At 38.8% G+C, this 20,707-nt stretch overlaps 1 protein-coding gene across 3 annotated transcripts in view; it reads left to right on the forward strand.

Annotated features, from left to right (window-relative positions):
* The window catches only part of ABCC4 (ATP binding cassette subfamily C member 4 (PEL blood group)), a 154,027-nt gene that overhangs the window by 107,812 nt on the left and 25,508 nt on the right, over window positions 1-20,707 (forward strand). For 2 of the 3 annotated variants that reach the window (XM_074562976.1, XM_074562960.1), the window contains 8 exons: window positions 1,569-1,719; window positions 2,361-2,480; window positions 6,233-6,343; window positions 7,852-7,952; window positions 9,688-9,879; window positions 14,244-14,399; window positions 18,417-18,506; window positions 18,981-19,153. In XM_074562976.1, the coding sequence (XP_074419077.1) occupies window positions 1,569-1,719; window positions 2,361-2,480; window positions 6,233-6,343; window positions 7,852-7,952; window positions 9,688-9,879; window positions 14,244-14,399; window positions 18,417-18,506; window positions 18,981-19,153 (1,094 nt within the window). The remainder of the gene's footprint in view (window positions 1-1,568; window positions 1,720-2,360; window positions 2,481-6,232; window positions 6,344-7,851; window positions 7,953-9,687; window positions 9,880-14,243; window positions 14,400-18,416; window positions 18,507-18,980; window positions 19,154-20,707) is intronic. The other variant, XM_074562968.1, reaches the window with a different exon arrangement.

Here is a 20,707-nt window from a genome sequence, read left to right on the forward strand (position 1 = left end):
AGGATCTGAGGTGCAAGGCTGTTACACTGATAAATCTATCGTGAGCTAAGATCTTGCTTAGAGCCGAAGACTGCATTATGCTGACTCATGCAGTTGTAATGCGTAAGGTGTGTGGCTTTGCTCTTTGGTCAGGTGAAATTAGGGTAAAGTCAGAGAAGCCTCGAGAAAAAAACAAATGTAGGGAAAAGGTGCTTGGTTTTGGCTTTAGAGTGTGTGTGTGTGGGCTACCTGAAATGCAGTGTTTCATAGGCGCTTCCAGGGAAGGGGTTTGAAAATCCAGGCGGCTTTCTGGTATCCAACCTTAGCTCATGTGTTGCTTAACTTTTCCAGCTTGATGCACAGATACAGGGACAGAAGCCTTTTTGCTGTGAGACACACATTCTCAGCACCCAGTGGTCACTAATGCATTTTTGGCCTCCAAAAATCAGGCAGCCACAAAGCTCACCTGTAATCTACTTGTGTGTCGTACGTGATGATGAAGGCGGCGGCTCCTCTACAGTCCCTAAAAAGGAAACCTTTTAGAAAATATTGCCATTTTGAAGGATTTGTTAATTAAAACAATACAGGAATTTAGCGTTGAGCTCAAATTTCAGTTTTCTGGTTTCTGTGCAAGCTGAGTTTCTTTTTGTATGTTTGGGTTGGTTTTTTTTCCCCCCTTTTTAAGGAGCAAATGAACACACCCTGATTTCATTATGCCAGGACTCCTGGCATACATACATACATACACAGCTGGTGTTCTGAAATAAATTTGTGTACAGATAATGCTTTTCATAGTGTATCCAAACTGAAAATTTGATGTGAAGAGGTCTGCAGGAAATGTGGAATTTAATCTGGAAAGCGGTGCCAGGATCCACTGACCTAAGCAACACAGCTTCATTCCACATTATATCTAGTTTTCTAAGAGTAAATTCAGGTTTAGCCCAGCCGTTCATCTCATACTCTGAAGTAAACCTGGTAAAACTAGCCTCTTATGACACTTCTTGCACAGCGTTATTTGTAATGTTTCCCAAAGCAATCCTTTGGGAAGAGAAAGCTCACTGATAGCAGGTTTTCTTTCTAAATGGGACAAAGTTGTTTTTAGGAAAAAGTCACAAGCCTGTGTTGAAAGTCGGTCTTCCAACTGTCAAGTCTTTCAACTGAAAGTCAGTCTTTCAGCAGTTTATTTTTACCTGGAGTGAAAAAACATATCCCTGATTCACCAGGTAGACAACTGATCTTTAATGGACACAAACTATTTCATTAATCATCTATTTTGTTACAACAGTCACAGAATAGTCCACGAAGAAAGACGCTAATGTTCAGTCAACCAGTTTTGTAACTACATTTCTTAAAGAACAAATAATGCAGAAGAAAACCATAAATGGCACAATTAGTCAAATTAAAATCGTAAAGTCTTCAAGTTACTTAAAAATAGATGTTGCTCATATGTTATACAATGCATCCGCTCTTAAATTTGGTGGTTATGTTTAAATATTTAAGTGTTTCAATAGTGTTAAATAGTTTTATACTTGTTCTAAATTAAATTCTTCTGACAAAGAGTTTTGTATTTTATTTCTATTGTGTTACAGACTCTCCTACAGATTTTTGGTGTGGTGGCTGTGGCTGTGGCAGTGATTCCTTGGATACTCATACCCTTAATTCCACTATTTATTCTTTTCATTTTTCTTCGACGGTATTTCTTAGACACTTCAAGAGATATTAAACGTCTAGAATCCACAAGTATGTAGTTTGGTGGGACTTTATATTAGTTTGAACCCTGCTTATTATTATGTGAAATGCTAGTATTTTATAGACAATCCATCAAAGATTTTTTTTCTTTTGCTATGCAAATAATTTCCTTATTGCCTTGGTTCTCAACTAGTAAATTACATACTTAATTCCTGTTTTGCATAATGATAAGCCTTAGGTATGCCAGTTTAACTATCTGTAAGTAAAGCTAGTTAAGAACATGCTAAGTTGCTGGTCTTTGGGACCTTGCATGCACATACTAATGGTGTTTCTGACCTAATCTGATTCTTGTGTCTGACTTTAGCTTGACTGTGATATGAAATATTAAGCATTATGAATAACAAACATGGGTGCCTCGTGTCATTAATAAAGCTCAAAGAATTTCCTCAGCAACAGCTATTGTTAAAAATGTAAGACATTTTTTGTATAAATTAATCTGTCTGGCTGTCTGACTGATTCTCATTGAGTAAGAGGAATTTGGTTGAAGATATCACATATTTATTCTAAACGGATGCAGTACAGTAACTGGTATGGCTAAATATAAAGTAGTAGGATTAAAGATTAGTGTGGTACAAAAAGAATTAAATGTTGTCCTTCAGCTATTGCTAAGTTACTCTCATTTCCCTTTGTAGCTCGCAGTCCAGTGTTCTCCCACTTGTCGTCATCCCTTCAGGGACTTTGGACTATTCGGGCTTTGAAAGCAGAGGAAAGATTTCAAAAATTATTTGATGCACACCAAGACCTCCACTCAGGTTTGTGATGAATTGACGTGAAAAATCAAATACTTTGCTCTGTAGGAGGGAAATACCTTATGCCCTCAGCAACATGTATATAATGTACATTAAAATCAGTAGGAGCTGCGTACTTGTCTCTTTAGGGTAAAATTTCTCTAGTAGAACAAAAAAGTTATTATCTGTCTAGATTTTGAGAGTTTACTTTGGGCTGTAATGGAATTTGAGATACCCACGCATATGTTTTAACAATGTCTAAGATAAACATTTTAAAGTATGCCTGATAAGAATACTTAAAGAATCATTTTTGACATTTTCCTGGATTCCATCATTAAAAAGAGAGAGAGGGAAAAACAAGCTGTATTACGAAGCATTTAATATTAAGTAGTGTGCTAGGACAGGGAAGAGATTATTAATATAAATCATCTTGGAAAAGTTTCATAAATTCCACTTCGTTTTTACTTTGAGCAGTTTTCAGGGCTCAGATCTAATACATGGTATTAACATGACTAGAAGGTGTAAAATATTAGTATTCTGCAAGCGTAAGTACTATAATTCAGATTTGCGCTTTGATTCTTTACCTTTCGTCAACTAAATGTTCTCCATTACAATGTTTTTCAAGATGCAGCAGAATACAAATTTGCATTTTGTGTTTGTTAGGCAAGATCTTGAATTTCCTCTGTCATAAGACACACAAGTATATTCTAAGACATACAAGTATGTTTATAGCTTTTTTGTAATTTATGGGCTTGTAAGGTTTCATACCGGACCAGCTGATCTTTTCTGAAGTATGGTTATCACAGGCTGTAGAATCGCGCACACTGACCTTCGTGTTTAGCCCAGTAACTTGTGACTGGGAAAACATATCTTCCAGGGAGGCTTTGAATTCCCCATTTCTTAATAATTTCAAGTTACTAGTAATTTGACCAAATCAATTTTACAGTAGCGGATAGCGAGGGAACACAAAGTTGGTTTTTAGGCTTTGTATTAAAAGCAATCTTTAGCTGATAAACTGCATACAAAAGTTTCACTAGACAAAGAGGACCGTGACCTTTAAAAGAAATATTTTCTTGTATTTTAAGGTCAGATCTAAGGAACATAAGCACACTATTTTCCAGTCGATTTTATGCGTCTCTCTAAGAAAACTGTCAGTAACACCACTGCTGGGCAGTTCAGGAATGTGCTTTTGAGATCAAGCTTCAGTGCTTACAGTCGCACTTTTTTGTGTACCTACATGCTTCATCTTGGTGCTTTTCCCACCAGAGTATTTGGGGTGGGAAATACCAGCTTGCTTAGTCTGTGTGCGTGTGTGTGGTTTTCGGTCCTCGGAGGGAATATGAGCCAGTAGTGTGCCTGGGCAGCAAAGAAGGCCAACATCTGGACAACAGGAGCACAGCCAGTGGAAGGAGGGAAGTGATTATCCCCCTTGGCACTTGTTAACCCACATCTGGAGTACTGCATCCAGTTTTGGACCCCCAGATACAGGAAACGCTCTAACAAACTGGAGTGAGTTCAGTGGAGGGACCACTGATGGTGGATGGTGAGGGAACTGACAGGAAAGATTCCCTGTGAGGAGAGGCTGAGGAAACTGGGCTTATTCAACACGCAGAAGAGAAGGCTTACAGAGGATTTAACAGCTGCCTTCCAGTACCTGCAAGGACGTTACCAAAAATGTAGTCAGGCTCTTCAGTCGTACATGGTGGGAGGAGCACAAAAATGGGTAGAAGTGGAAACAAGAGAGGTTTAACCTGAACACTTTTTAACCTGAATACTAAAAACTTTTTCACCACGAGGACAGTCAGTCAGAGGAACAGGTTGCCCAGAGATGTTGTGCAGGCTCCATCCATAGAGATTTTCAAGACTCGAACTGCATAAAGCATGGAGCAGCACGGTCTGACCTCAGAGCTGCTCCTGCTTTGAGCCGGAGGCTGAACTAGAGACCTCCAGAGGTTGCTTCCACCCTGAATGATTCTTTGATACTAAATACGTGCAAGCAATAGCCGAGAGAAGAGGATGCCTTTCATACTAGTTCACAAATTTGGAGTCCTGGGTTCTTAAGTTTCCCAAAGAGTTTTAAATTCTTCCCTGCATCGTAGAAGGCTCTCCCAACCAGCAATGTGTTTGTTTACTGCTTTTGGCTGGAGTGGTATCCTCCTTGCTTCTTAGGGCTGAACATGGGAAACGGGACACTCGCTTTGAACCTTCCTTCAGGGATGCCTATGAATTTGATATTAAATAATCTTTAGATAAGAAACATCTAAAAGGCATGCTGAGGTTTGACCAAACCTAAGTTTCCTTCCGGCCAGTGCAACATCTCTATAAGCAAATTCATGAGTCATCAGAAGTTACATCATGGCGAGTCTTTCTTAGTCCCCATGAATGCTGTATTCCTGCATGCACGGTGACCCTGGTTACAGAGGGAGGCTGCAGAATGACCTGTCTCAAGCTGACAGTTTAGTGCAACAGGATCAGTGGAGCAAAACCTGGGAGTTGAAAAATCTGCAACCCAAGTGTCCCATTTTCTGGTCTTACAACTACACTACTGCACTAAAAATGACCTTCCATGTCACCAGGAAGCCCTGTAGGCTCTGCTTCCAATGCCACACAGCTCCTGGGTTTCAGAGAGGTACCTAAATTATCACAGTGAATTCAATTTTTGGAAGTACATTTATGATTTGATGTGGCACTGTCTTCTGCATGTATCGTTCCATGTGCTTAGGTGTATGACTGTCCATTAGACCACAGCAGATGTCTTTTGTTTAATGGAACCGGTGGTCAGGCATATGCAGTTATAGAGTTGCTGTAAATGGGACTAAGAGGTTACCAGGTCTGGACCTTACTTGGCTGCCTCTTGTCATCCTCACTTGCCTTCCCCTGCCCTCCCAAAGTTACTGCCCTCCTGCACTTCTGTTGTCTGAATTATTGATTTGCTCACTCTGTAATCTGGCTGTCCAAAATGATCTGGCTTAAAAACAGACTCACCTCCTCCCTTTTTCTATACAAGGGAGGGGTTTTTTTTAGTTTGAATCTTTCCCAGCACTGGGCTAAGGAACAGTGGAACAGTTGAAACAGCACTGATCTTTAGCATGGAGTAATGACAAGCAATGCAGAAAGGCTTGGAATGGTGACCTGCTGCTGTGACTTGCTAGCAGCTGGAACAATTCATCTGACTGCAGCCTAAGCAATAAATAATGCCATACTTTGTTATGGCTGCTTGACTTCTGGTTTTGGCCCTGAATTCAAACGTTTTGCCTTCTGTATTACGATGTCTTTTGCTGCCGTCTCCTGTATCTTGTACTGCAGCATATCTATCTGGGATGTAATTTAGCACCGAATTGTGGACACCTGGATGTAAGCGCCCAGTGGAGATGTCCACCTGTGAGCTTCTCCAAAAATAGATATGTGCATTTAGTCAGCTGAATAGCTCTGTAGCTCCACTGGCTGTATTGAATAGCTCTTATGGGACCTTAACTGGCTGCAGCTGCGTTTTAAATAAATGGACCATGCTTCGGGCCTTGATTGTTTTTATTTTTCTTCCTATTACTGTTTGTTATACTCACTGTGGTTGCTATCAGTGTGAAAACTAGGTTAGACCATTTCAGGAAAACTGGATAATATTCTGATCATCATCAGTCCATACAGACGTGCGCTTGAAGGTGGCAGTGTTTTTTTTTAACAACTTAAAATATCAACACGAATCAATTTAATAATAATTACACAGCTTAGTTTTCTAATAATCCACTGTTCTTATGTCTTTGTAAAATATACGTTAGAGGCCTGGTTTCTATTTTTGACGACCTCGAGGTGGTTTGCTGTGCGTCTGGATGCCATCTGTGCCATTTTTGTTATAGTGGTTGCTTTTGGTTCCCTGCTTCTTGCCAAGAGTAAGTACAGATGTTAGAAAAAGTTCACCCAGTAATTACCATGTATAGTAATGTCTAATTCTTTTTCATAGTTTGCTGTTTCTAATTGTTTAAGGACTGTAATTAAGTTAAATGTTTCTTTCTAGATCATGATCTCTTCCTTGGTCTAGGGCATTGGGGCTGTATCTGCTTTGCTGCAAATACTGGAGGCAGTTCAGACATCTTCTGGGCTTAGGCATGCATCTGCCATCGTCTCCAAATGTGCATACAAACTTGCAGATCTGTAATCTTCACTTTTGAGATTCTGGCTTTCACAGCAATAACAACAAATAAATCTTTTTCTTTTTCCCCACCTTTGCCTTTCTTTTTTAGGCCTACAGGGCTTTCCCTTTCATACTGAAACACCCACGGAGCCGCTTCTTAACAGCTTTTTTCCTTTCTACGCATGGCACAGTAGGCCAAAAGGCAAGCTAAAATTCCTAGGGATACTTTCCTAATATCTTGGATCAGCAGGATAGGCCAGTTCCAGAAATAAAATCGCCTCATAATAATACATTTTATGTTCACTGTCACTCATGAACTGTCATTAGCGTATGCATCATCCAGGATGTAATTGGGTTAGATGTACTAGAATGAGATAGTCATCTAAAATACGAAGGAAGACGTAATTATCTTGGACATGAAAATTAGTGCTAATTTGCTGTTTTTGTTTCTTTTCTTTTTCCTTTGGATAAGTTCTGTATATGCGTGTGTGTTTTAAAATCTGAACACTCTGTGCTACTCAACACTGAAAATTTTGAGCTAGGTTTGATGTTATTAGAATGCAAAAAGACAAGTCAAAACAATGGTCCCGAATCTTTTCCTTGCCTCTGGATAAGGAGTAGCTCTCTTGAAGTCAATAGAGCTATGCTAGGATAAAGTTCAAGTAAGTCAGAGGACAATCGTGCTTAATATTGGAGCAGACAGAATTAATTTGTTTTGTGAGAGCAGACCCACTGAACACAATAAATGCTTATATAAACAGGGGAAGAAGCATTCTGTCCTGTTATTTCATCTGATCGCTTACAAGAGTACAAAGTTGATGTAAATGTTTGCAACTTATTTGGAAATCACTTTACACTCATTTTTTCCTTAAGTTTACGGGCTGACCTAATTCCCTTAGAAAAAAGTGAAAAGTTACTAATGCTCAGCCAGATAGGGATTACTCTAACAAGCTATGTAAGTACAGTTTTGAGACTGAACCTCAGTTTTTGGATAAAATGCCAGGCCAAGGAGAATTGGGATTATCATTTCAAATATACAGACAATTTCCAAAACGTACCAAAAAAAGAAAAAAAAAAAAAAAGTGCAGCAAGTAGCTGTTCTGCCTGGGGCTACTCATTGCACAGATGGCAAGTACAGCGTAACCATACAAAATTCTGGCTGTAATGCTTCCATCATGTAAGTAACCTCATGAAAGTGAAGTTAACTAGGATTTTGTGTAATTACCAGTGTACCTATTTCGTTCTCTTTTTTCCTTTGTTCTGCAGCTTTGAACGCGGGGCAGGTTGGTTTGGCTCTGTCCTACGCAATCACCCTCATGGGAACATTCCAGTGGGGTGTGAGGCAAAGTGCTGAAGTTGAAAACCTGGTAACGTTTATTTCTTCCTTTTCACCTCTCGGTTCCTTTTCGTGGTTGTGACATGAGGCCTTAAAGATGAGATTCTTCTTAATTAGGACGTTAATACCGTAGCAAGCTACTGAGGCACCACTTACAGTCCATAAAGAAAAAGAGCCTCTTCTAGGGTATAATTTGTCTGACGGATTTTGAATGTCTGTTGAGATGAATTGTGCCCAGTGACTGTCCCTCTCCGTTCACAGTAAAGGAGGCTTTATAATCTCCCTTTACAACAGAAGGGAGACTGTCTAGATACAGCGTGGACAATTGCATTGCAACTCGCTAAAATTACAATAAATCAATCCCCTCTCTATAAGTAAGTTTGTTTTAAATGATTTTTTTTTCTTTTTTTTTTTTAGATTTGGTATTTTTAATTTAGTATTATTAATTATTGCACTTTAAAATTTTATTTATATCTGTTGTGGCATTTTTTTATGGTCCTGTTAATCCATTGTAAAGGCTTATATCTTCTTAATTTGGTGTAAGTTAACAAATATTTGAAATCATTTGTTTATATTCAGATGAGAGGATCATGTATTTTCCAAAATATTTAAAATAAATTGCCTTCCACAGATTTACAATATTTACCAGCATGTTCTAGTTTGCCTATTTACTTCCTTAAGTTAATATATAAGAAAAAAAACTATAAAAAGACCACATTGAGCATAAACCTGTTTTTTTTGTGTGTTGTGCTGACAGCTGAAGATTGCTTGTAATTATGAATTGCTGACCGTAGTCTAGGAAATACCTGTAGTCCTTTTGTAGAAGTTGCAAAGCCATGTTTAATAACAGATAAAATGAATAATAATGTTAGATTTGTATTTTTTTTTGTCTAGCACGTTGCTTCTTCAGAGCATTTTTTTCAGACATGAATAAACTAGTGGTGACTGGTAAATAAAATTAATTGTATTGAGAAGATGTTTGGGTGAGGATGCACACCAGAACCTAAACAAAACTTCTGTTATTTGCTCAAGGGGAAAAAAGTGTCTAGAGAGCTCAACTCCTGTTTCACTTCCTTACCGTAAGATTAGAGGCATCAGCAAATAACGCAGGTTCTTTTGTATCTGGCGTAAAATATGTAGGAACACGAGGTTTATTGCATGTAAGTCACCAATAATACGGCGGCAGCTATCTCGGGGTGTGGAGTTGCTTGTGACAAACATATGTCAAAGATTTGCTGGGGGCGGGCACAATGGTAATGATAAGGACAGAAAAAGGGACGATGAAGCCAGTAACTTGATGCTCGTAGCTGTTGTGCACGTGCCTGTAACTCATGGCAGCTTCATTTCTAGCTTTGTCTTCCCAAGACACAGTGTAAGGCTGTCGTCTTAGCCAAGACTGACAGACAGCTCTCATAGCTTAAATTTCTTAATCCTTATGCACGTACTTAGATTTGTAATTAATCCCACTGGTTAGAAATGAATGCTTATGTATGCATTTATGTGTCATGGTAGATTTGGGTCTGTAGCAGGCCATGAGATGCATTCTTTCCACTTTTTCAGTTGTATAAAGTAAGCATAGGATGGTACCAAATACGGTTATCTGTGCTTAAAAAAAACCACACTGGAATAATTTTAATTGAATCTTTATAGCAAAAATACACACACACATATGCAGTATTTGCAGTATATTCAATACGCTGAAATTTCTGTATGCGTGTGTGTGTGTATATATATATATGTGTGTGTGTCTTCTTTTGTCCCCTTAGATGATATCAGTAGAAAGAGTAATGGAATACACAGAACTTGAAAAGGAAGCTCCTTGGGAGACCAACAAGCATCCGCCTCCTGAATGGCCAAGCCAAGGAATGATAGCATTTGAAAATGTTAACTTCACTTACAGCCTAGATGGACCTTTGGTGTTAAGACATTTGTCTGTTTTAATTAAACCAAAAGAAAAGGTATGTATAGGGCTGTCTTTGGCCATGCATAGAAATTAAGGAGAGATGATAAGTTGACAAGAAGCTGTGTGATAAAAATACATTCTAAAATAGGTGGATGTTAGGAAATTAGTAAATGTTCTTTTAAAAAATAAGCCTTAGTCGTATTTAATAGCAAGAGTTGGAGCCTACTTATTTCCTGTAAAGGTGGCATAAATGTGTCTGGGAACATGACATTTCTGTCTGTTAAAACAAAGGGTTACATATATTTGATAATTTCCTGATAAAATTTGAGTTCCGTCATAAAGAGGCAGACATTCACAATACAGACAGCCCAAAATGTTTGTTCAAATCCAAAGCAAATGGAGCTGCATTAGGAAACTGAGGATTCAGTAGAGGGAACGCGAATGGAGTGAAGGGGGTCAACACACAAGGTGAACAGAGACCATTGAAAATAAGGAATGTGCACGCGCTTGCACAGAGCCCCGAACGGAAGGGAGAAGAAAGAAATACAAATCACTTGCATGAGTTTAGAATTGGGGATTTTATTTCAGTTCCTTTCGGCTACCAATCCAATTAACTGTTGCCATTAATTAGATTGGTAGCCAAAAGAAACATAGAAATAAAACTCTCCCTCCTCTGCAAATTTGACTCTTCCTCCCCAATTTTGACACCATCCCAATTGAAAGAGTGCTACAGGGAAGGTCTCCCCCGCAGACAAAATTAAATTAGAGCCCTGCCGTGTTAATTCGTGCTTTGCTACATTTCAAATGCGCATGTACTTTTTTGATTAGGATATCTTCCCTAGGAGGCTGGTTCAGCTCTCTGCAATCGTTGCCCTGGCCTCATTTGTAACGTGCTTTTCCGTTCAGTCTCAAACCTGTTTTGTTGCTCAAGTGGACTTTTTTATTAACATGCATGTTACCAGAATTCAACCCAACTTTGCTACATGGAGAGGATCTCATGGAATTAGGTATGGCTGTGTTAAAAAGGGTGTTTAAGGAGACGAGCAAAAGGGATGTTTATCTGCTCTCTACTTTTCTTGCCTATGGGCCATTTCTTTAGCTGTTATATATCACTCCAATGTAATAGCAGACAAGAAGATTTACATTTCTTAGTGAGAGACAAAAATAAAATAAAATAGAAACTGGAAGTGAGAGATATTAGCAGTGTATGACTCAGTCCTTGGTGGGGACAGGAGGGGGAGGGATGACTGGGGGTATTTATTTTTGCTGAGTGGTTATGCTGTGGTTTTGTCATCCTGAAGTGAATTTACCCAGCTTGAAACAGTTGCCAGGAACTTCATGTTTGCTTTCTATGGTGTTTTGCACAATATTGCAGTAGGCTGCCACTGCGTAAAATAAATCTCCCAAGCATCTGTGTCCCTTATATTGGTTTTAATTACAGAGAAGTGTCTCTTCAGAACCAGGTTTCCAGGTCCACTAAGGATTCTGCCCATGTGGTTGTCAGTGAGAGCCCTTAATGCCTGCTCATACCCTGGGTTCACACGGACTTCTGGTGGCTGCCGTGCCACTGGCAGGATGAATGAGTTTAAAATTCTGTAGGTTTTTTTTTTTTTTCTGTGGCCACCCCAGTGCCCGGTTTGGGAAGCGTTAGGCACAGTAAGGGTGGAGGAGGTAACTACTAGCAGATCACTCATGGGTTAGGGTCTCTCTTGATCTGTTTGTCTTGGTGTTCAGTGTGTCCTTACAGCCGAAGCAGGGTAGGAATATCTATGTTTTAACATCTTTGCTGACACAGCAGAGTCTGACGGGGACAGACAAGGGAGGGCTCACACGGGGAGCTCTGCCAGCAGCTGGCTGTGATTTACCTCTTCAGCCAGTATAGCTGCAGCAGGAGGAGCCCTGGTTTTTCAACACCACTGTCTTTGGTTTAGGGTGCTTACGAATGTGTATGGACCAAGATATATTGTTAAACGCACCTTGTCCTGACAGATCCTAAATCTGGGGTATGGCTACAGGAAGAAGTTAGGAGGGCGAGGGTCTGGGTTTACGGCATGGCAGCTGTTGGCGTAAATGCTCGCACAGCCTCGCACGAAAGGGAGGTCGCCGGAGGGATAACAGAGGGGCAAATTCAGTGGAGGAGCCGACATGCTGTAAATCTCACTCTTGTTTTTTGTGCAGCTCTACTTTGAAGTATGGGTGATGCTTGAGTAATGCCGAGCCCGGCGTAGCAGGTGTGCTCCTGTGCGTGCACATGGCTTACGTCGGGCAACAAAATCCTGGCCATATGATTCCTGTTTGGTGGCTGGGACTCCCGTTTGCAGACTGTCGCTGTGTTTGCACTGGCTACGAACATGGCCTTCTGAAGAATACCATGTATTTTTAAAAAAAAAAAAAAAAAAAAAAAAAAAAAAAAAAGGAAAGAAATGTGTATACTGTGAGAGCTGTTTCAAATTCATGTCAATTTTCAGCAGCCTGTAGTCAATTGGACCAAAAATACAAATAGATTCCTCTAAATACTGAAGAGCGTAGTCCTTTCATTGGATGCCAAACTGAAAGTGGGATTTTGACAATGTGCAGAGCAGCTGCATTTTTATTTTAAGTATCAATGTATTTTTTATGTTTTTTCTTTATATCCTTAATACAATACTTTATATCACTGACATTTACGGAAAAACAATTGAACTTTTGTTTTCACAACTCTGGGTGTCTGTGTTCTCCATTCAGCATTTTCTTTCTGAGCTGTAGTGTAACTGTTCAGAACTAGTTTTCCTTTGTTTTACTGATATAATTAAGAATACTAGACATTTTATCATTTATTGTAAGAGATTTGCTTAAATTAGGCTGTATCTGTAATAATAAGCCCTGTATAAATGTTAATTAGTTGATATACAATAGTACAATAATGAATTGTTGGATGACATTGTTGAGTCGGAGAACAGAAGTAGAAAATACCTTTTAGATTACACAGCGTAAGTTGCTCCTTGCAGTCTACTTTTTTAGTGCTTTGTGTATTTTTGATCAAATGTGGGCACTGCTGCTTTGTCTGAGCTTAGTGTCTCTGACTGTTAGAAGGTTTCTCCTTGCTCTTCGACGTAATGTTTCCTGTGCTTAATTTCATTCCAGCAGTCATTACTGCATACATCTGAGTCTCAGGCAGTGGGTAATTGCCCTCTGGTGTCTGTACGTATACTCATGAAGGTTTTCATGTTTCTTCCTCCCTTCTGCACCCCAATCACTTCGCCAGGCTATATTAATACATATTTAATTCTTGTAAATCCTTCCTCATCAAATCAGTATCTCCAACCCGTATTAATTTTATGTTGCACTTCTCTGAACTCTTTCCAGTGTGTTGATTTCTTTCTGGAAATGCGGCGATTAGAACTGGGTGCAGGAAATAACAAATCCTGCCAGATCAGATCAATGTAGAGGGTTCCTCCCATCACCTTCTCTGATACAATTGATTACTGTATGTTGTTTTCTCTAAGAATCCTTTAGCTGAAGACAACATCTTAAAAAAAAGTTTGCTGTTCAAGTAGTATTTACTCACCACTAATTATATGTCTCCTCTCATTTATTAATGGGCCTACTTTCTCCTAAGTGTTGGTTTCATATGAAATATTTGTAGGTCTTAATCCCTTGTTATTAAAGTTAGCAGTCCCATATTTTGCATTTTCTCTACCTCTTTTTTTCTGAAAGCATTATTTTTTCACATTGCATACAGCTTCTGATTTTTCTCTGGCAACATATAGAAGCCTGAATCACTGTGACTTTATTATTCACCGTTTCTCCTGTTTGTAAAGGAATTGCATCTGTCTCACATGGCCTTGTAGTTTCCATACTTGTGTCCTCTCTGTTGAAGCTGTCTGAAGCACGAATACAGTTTGTAATCCTCCTGCTAGTTTTGGTTTTATTTTGGCTTTAGAGTTTGACTACTTTGAAGTACTTCACCTTAACCATGCTAACCAAAATCAGTCTCAGTTATTTAAAATGGAAATAGTGCTCATACATCGTTCCCAAAGTGCTTTATGGGAGTCCTTTTTTGGATTGAGATGTAGGTGCATGCCTGAAATGATTTGCCTAACATCACCAAGTTTAGTATAAAAATTAGCAGCCTTGAATCGCATTACTCTATACACCAAGCCACTTTATCTTGTTTACACAATAAAACACCACACATTAAGGGAAAATCTTTCACCTTTGAATATGATTCAAGAAATTGTTGGGTATCCATATGTCACCTGAATCCAAACTGATTTGGGGGGAGGGTTTTTTGCTCTTGAAAAAATGTTAATTATAAAGAACTTTTATTTGGTGCTTGTTCTACTATAAATCCTGTGATGTTGTAAAACTGTTGCTTGACATATTAATTTATCCTGAAAAGTTCAGGGTTTAATTGTACAAGCTTGGCTTGCTCTGTAGGTTGGAATAGTGGGAAGAACCGGAGCTGGGAAAAGCTCTCTGATAGCGGCCCTCTTTCGCTTGGCGGAACCCGAAGGAAAGATTTGGATTGATAAGTACTTGACATCAGAACTAGGTCTCCATGACTTGCGGAAGAAAATTTCAATTATACCTCAGGTAAGAGAGTGACTTGGTCAGCTATAAACATTTTCAATAGAATGCCGGAGTATTTAAAAATGCTTTGCTGGGATATGTTCCCACTGCACCCCAGTATGCAGTAGACATAGAAACTTCAGCGAGGAGTTGTTCTTACTTGAATAAGGTCTTGATTATTTTAAGATAAACAGAATCAGCTTTGAGGACTGGAGCATTTTCTTCTATTTTGGTCTGTTGTCTATTCCTCTGGAATAGTTGTGAGTCGGTGTTAGCAGTATGCTGTCCTCCTGTAGTCTGGGAAAGAGCAGAGAAAATCTGACAGGAATATACCAAGCTTCTGAAGTCACTTGATCCTTTGGCAGCAATTCCTGCCTGATGCATTGCCTGAAGCTTGCTTAGTAAGCTACTTTGGGGGACCACTTTCACCTCACTGGTCACCCCCCTACAAACGGACTGCGGCTAGATCTAGAAAGAGCAAACGTGCCAACGAGAGGTGAGCTACCGGCCTTTCCATTGTTTGGGGAAGGTTGGGCAGGAGGAGAGCAGAGGAACAGACAAAGGAGTGGGTCATTATGATCCGCAAACAAAAACTTTAGAAGCTGAATGCAGGAAAGGCTGCAATGCAGGAAAAAAACTAAGATGGTGTTGGGAATAGCCTCGTCTCTGGTGCTGGAGCAGAAGAAAGGATGTTCCAAGAAGTCTAGTAGGTCACAGATCTCTTCTATGGTCTTACTTTCAAAAGAGACAATGAATCAGAGAAGGGTTATGGATAACCTCAAAACTTTCTAAAGGTGGAGCCTGTGCAAGTTGCCATGTTTCATGAGAGCTCTGATCCGTGGTCATTTGCTCTCCACTGGAGAAGGAGGAAGAGGGAAAAGTTGCGAATGCAAAGTCATGTTTTTGGCAAATATTTGGGCAAATAATTTGTCTGGGATGTTCTAGCAGGTAGAGAGAACAGTAGGCTAGAAACCAGAGGAATTTGTTTGCCACATTTAACATTAATTCTCAGATCTGTATTTTATTATAGAAGCCGTATTTAGAGTCCTTACACCATCTTTGTATCTGAATGTTTGCTAACCCGTTGGCAGGATGGCATTCAGGGTGTATTACTTTCTTTAAATTGAGAATCTGATAAAAATGGTAATGAACAGTGGTTCTAAGCCTCTCTTGATTACTTGCCTTTTTTTTTCCTTTCCTAAGAATAGGAGTCAGAGAAAGAAGCAGGTATGCTATTATAAAAAAAAAACCAAACAAACCAAACAAAAAACAAACAAACAAAAAAAGAGGTAATTCCCAGCAATTGGATTGTTGCCTAATAGAGAATGTCTTTTGTTTCTGCGTACTGAAGGCTCTGTTATTGCACAGCAGAGGTACTCACTGGAACTACTCACCTTTGGATGTAAAGAGGACTTTATGTGGATTTAAGTTCTATTTTTTTTTTGTGTGCGGTGTTTTTTTTTCCCCATGAAAGTAGATGATCGTCAGTTCATTCCAGGTCTACAGCCTTTTCAAAGCCTTGCCTATAGCTGTTGTGGGTGATTTCGACGTTTCAAAGAATTCAACCCAGTTGAATATAATAGAGTACCGAGACAGGAAAACTGCTGGTCAAATACAGTTTCTACATGTTGAGTGATGCAGATACTCAAAGTCCCCTGCATTTAATTATATATGGTGGGGTTTTTTCATATGTTGGTCTATTGACATGGTAGGGTTTTTATCATAGTCACAAAGGGGTTTAAGTGTCCAAAAGCAGGCAGCATTTCTTTTCCATGTAAGGGAAGACTTGTTTCCACTAAAAATATGCAAAACTATGAAGTAGTGGTACTAAGAGGTGGAGGGTTTGGAATAAGGTTTATACTGTAGTCAGCTGAATGATAGGCATTGTCTTGTGCTGTGTTAATAGCAGTGTCAATAATAGAAATAGTAATGTAGCGTCAGGTAGTTATTTTTGTAGCAAATATCTTCATAATTGTGTGGGAAGCTAAGAAACCAGAGGGAGAGATGCTTATTAAAATTATAACATAAATCATGCTAAACAGAACCATTCCTAGAGAGTGAATGAGGCGAGGCAAGGCAAGACTGAAGTTTTCTTACGTGTAAGTTTAAATACCTACCTGGAGAAATAAAAATGTGCTTAGGCTTCTAATTGCTTGCTTGGATGGAGCTGTGTGAAGGTTGTGTTTGTAAATCTTTTCTATGCAAATGTTGTCTGCCTCCCTGACTGCAAGCATTTTTACAACAATTATTTACAGGTTTGTCTTATTACTTTCCTCTCATAAACCAGACTATTTTAAATAATAATCTGTGTCAGAAATTGTAATTATAAAATATCCTTATCTTCTGTTGCAGTACATGTCTGTTGTTAAGACTTTTATAATAGTTATGAACACTTTATAAATTCAGCTTCTTATTTTGCTAACCCATAAAAATGGATTGAAAAGGAAAATAAACGTAACAATACCTTCAGAACACACCAAATGGTGTGCTAAAATACGTATTGTTAACAAATTGCTTTCTAGGTGTTTTTGAAGAAAAATGTTCTTTAACCTGTTAGTGTTTTTATTAAATCCTTTCGTTCATTCAACAGGTTTTTAGTGGCGTGTGTTGCCTAATGCAACAGATACTTTCAAATAACTGGCATGTTATGTTAAGGACTGCATACGTTCTTTTACATTGCTTGTGGCATTTTCTGTCTTTGTTAATCCTTTTATACTCCTCAGAGTGGTTTAGAAATGAAGAGACAGTATAAGGGTTAAGGTCTAAAATCTGTTCTGATTTGCTGCAGGGCTTTGGATCTGGGTATCACTAGCGTTAGGTGGGCTGTAAGTCATGACAGAGGTTAATCTCAAGAGTTAGCTGAAGTTATCCAATGTAAGTTTAGACTTTATTTCCTAGGGGAGAAAAAAAGAAAACATTTTGCGTAAGATTTCTCCAATTTAAAGAAAACTGACAACAGGATGAATGGTCTCCATTTGTGATTAGCACGGTTACAGCTTTTGACTTGTTGGTGTTGTCTTTGTGTGATATTAAGGGGAGTTTAGCCCTAAAGTTGTGTCAGTGCACAACTCTCAGGTCTGGCAACTCACATTAGTGAGGACTGATCTGTTGCTTAAGGAGTTGTGGACCAAAAGTCATGTTCCCACTTCTCAAACACTGCATTTCCCAGTGCGAATTGCGGTGTGCCAGTTTGAGTAATGATCTGTTCCTGGTCTGAACAGGAACCGAAGTAGAACAAAACCTGCTTCAACCACAGGTAAACCGGCATTGGTACCTGAATGGGAGAAGGTACTGATTTGACTCCCTGGAGTATTTTGAGTTAGAGCTTTGCCCAGCAATGCTCCGGTTCTAAGTGAGTATACTTTGATGCTGCAGCAGCATAGATTAACTTCTGTGTGTAATAGATTTAAACATTGTGTGGAAATGATGAAAGCTGTTCGTCTTAGGTTCTGGTGGTAAAATTGAAGGGCTTTTATGGTATGAAATGAAAAAAAAAACAACCCACAACCAAATAGAAAAGCAAAACCAGAGAGGTATTGTGAGCTCTTTGATTCCTCTCTGGTTTGTATAGTTCAAAAACAAATTTTCAGAACTGCCCAAGTGTAATTTAGGGGTGTGAGCTCATTGACAGTGGTAGTTGCTGGTTTTCATTAACAATACCAGGAGGACAGCAATGATTTCATGTAAGAGTGTGTGTGTGTGTGTGTGTATACATATATATATATATATATAGCTTGTGGCATCAAAACAGTGGCATGTAAATGCCCATTTGAGTACCCACGTAACTGTGTAGAGTAATTTGCAAACAGACCTGCCCTGTTTGGTAAATTATCTTCATACAGACAGGCTGAACACTTGCCTTCCTCCCCTTCCCCTTTAAGCGTGCTATGGTGAAATACTCCTTTCATTTCATAAAAGATGGCTGGTTGTAGGTTATTTCTGTGCTGTTGTTGATATAGGTTAGTTCTGATTATTATTGAATTACCTATTGCGATATAAAACCTGTGTTTATAACGGAATGCTAATTTTACTGGGTTTTAGGAGCCTGTTTTGTTCACTGGAACTATGAGGAAAAACTTAGATCCTTTCAATGAATACACCGATGAAGAGCTGTGGAATGCCTTGGAAGAGGTGACTTATTAAATCTAATAATATGCATCTGATATTTACAAGCCAAGTAACACTGTAGTGCTTGTGTGCATTAGGTTTTAGATGTTTTCATCAGGTTTGATAAGGGCATAGCTGTTGAGAGAAGAGGTAGACCGTTGCGTACGCATTTGCGTATGTGTGAGTTTGTGCATGTGTGTGTAGACATGTATGTTGTTATATAAGCCTTTTATGAAAAAATCATCCTTTGGGATGATGCTTTGGTTAAGTTTTGATTAATATCTTAGTTTTAATGAACATTAATAGATTCTTAACAATGTGCTTTAATGTTTTTAGAATTCTAATAACTGACACACTGTGTAATCCAACTTGGCAAGTACTCATTTTGTGTCAGAATATAAAAGGTAAACCTTGCGTACTTATTGTTGTGTCATCAGACACACAATAGCTGATTTAAAAGGGAGTTACTCATCCTACAATATGTTGACATGTCAACAGGTGCAACTGAAGGAGGCTGTGGAAGATCTACCTAATAAAATGGAGACGCAGCTGGCAGAATCTGGGTCTAATTTTAGTGTTGGTCAGAGACAGCTGGTGTGTCTTGCCAGAGCGGTTCTAAAAAAAAATCGGATCCTTATCATCGATGAAGCAACAGCAAATGTGGACCCAAGGTAAAAACAAAATCCGTCATGTTAAGATGAGCTGGTTTTTACTTTTAATATGATCATTTGTACTGTAGGGATGAACTTAAATACTTTGTATTTTTTGTAGTATTTTATGCTTTCCATGGTAGCATCGTCTATTCAAAATGGGGTGGCTGAGTTTTGGGTACAAAGCAAATTATATATACGTAGCACTCAAAATATCCCTAACTGCAGTGCATTCCACAGAATAGGAAAATTAATATTCAAGGTTTATTTGTCCTGCAGCCATAGACAAGAAGACAAGAACCTCCTTGGAAATGCAGATCAGCAACGTCAGAATAGCCGTGAAACAAGTTGAGTTCTGTCGAATTCAGGACGAAATGTCTCTTGGAAAATAAATAAATAAATCAATTCCCACCCACCCCACCCCAAAAAAAAAAAAAAAAAAAACCCAAAAAAACAAAACTGAAAAGGTGAAAAATGGCTATAAGCAAAACCTGAAACTTCTGTTTATGAGATGCTGTCCTTTCTGACAGCTCAAATGGTGGTATAATAAGTTACAGATAAAATGGGGGGGGAGGGTGGCAGGGGAGGAAGGTAAGCTATCCTAAACACCACAGGACTTGCAAAACAGATTTGGAGATGTTTAAAGCTACAGGAGGGACTCATTTATCATTCATTATTTTGTCTTGTATAACTCAGGCCAGCAGAACTTTCCTGAATTCATTCCTGTTTGAACTAGAGTGTACTTCTAGAAGAACATCCAACCTCAATAGAAAAAAAATTCAATGACAACCCTTGTTAAATTGTTCCAATAGCTAAGTACCCCCACTGTTAATTTTTGAAACATTTGAAACGCTGGTGGAAATATTTTGAAAACAATACTGCAAACGTACTGCATCAATTAGTCTGAGCTGAATATATAGTTCCAACAAACTATGGCTTGAGGGAGAACTCAAAGTCCAAAGAGGACAATAACACAGCAAGTCCCTCAAACAGATGCATTAAGGATTTTGTATGTCATCTGGGCGTGACTCATTTTTATAACATCTTCTTGGGGGAGAAGTGGTGCCACTAGGGTAGCTTTGCAGTTCAGCTGACAGTGTATTTCTAAAACCTTTAGAGAAGTGCATTCTCTTCCCAGAGGTTCTCTCTTTTTTTCTTTTTTTCCTTTTTCTTTTTTGACTATTAGTTTATTTTTGGCTGAGCACTGATAGATTAACTGTGATTAATCATAGCTGTGGAAATTTAATACCATCTTACTCATCCTCCCTATTTTGGCATCTCGCATGTGTGTGTTCTCAACTTACACTATCCATTTAATTGATCTTGATTAATGTGTGCTGCAATATATATTATAATAAGGTAAATGTTTGTTTGTATCAACTCTAGGCATAACAATACAAATAATAACTTGGAACTTCTTCTTTGAATTCAGTTTGCATTACAGTCATTATTACCTTTTCCTTAATGTGTTGCTATAACTAGAGCCGAGTATTTTTCAGCTGTGCGATCTGATAGGACGCTCATCAGGAAATGCTGATGTGGGTTGCTTAACTGAGCAGTTAGGGAGGCATTTTT

Source organism: Larus michahellis, chromosome 1, assembly GCF_964199755.1.
Source record: "Larus michahellis chromosome 1, bLarMic1.1, whole genome shotgun sequence".
Taxonomy (NCBI): domain Eukaryota; kingdom Metazoa; phylum Chordata; class Aves; order Charadriiformes; family Laridae; genus Larus; species Larus michahellis.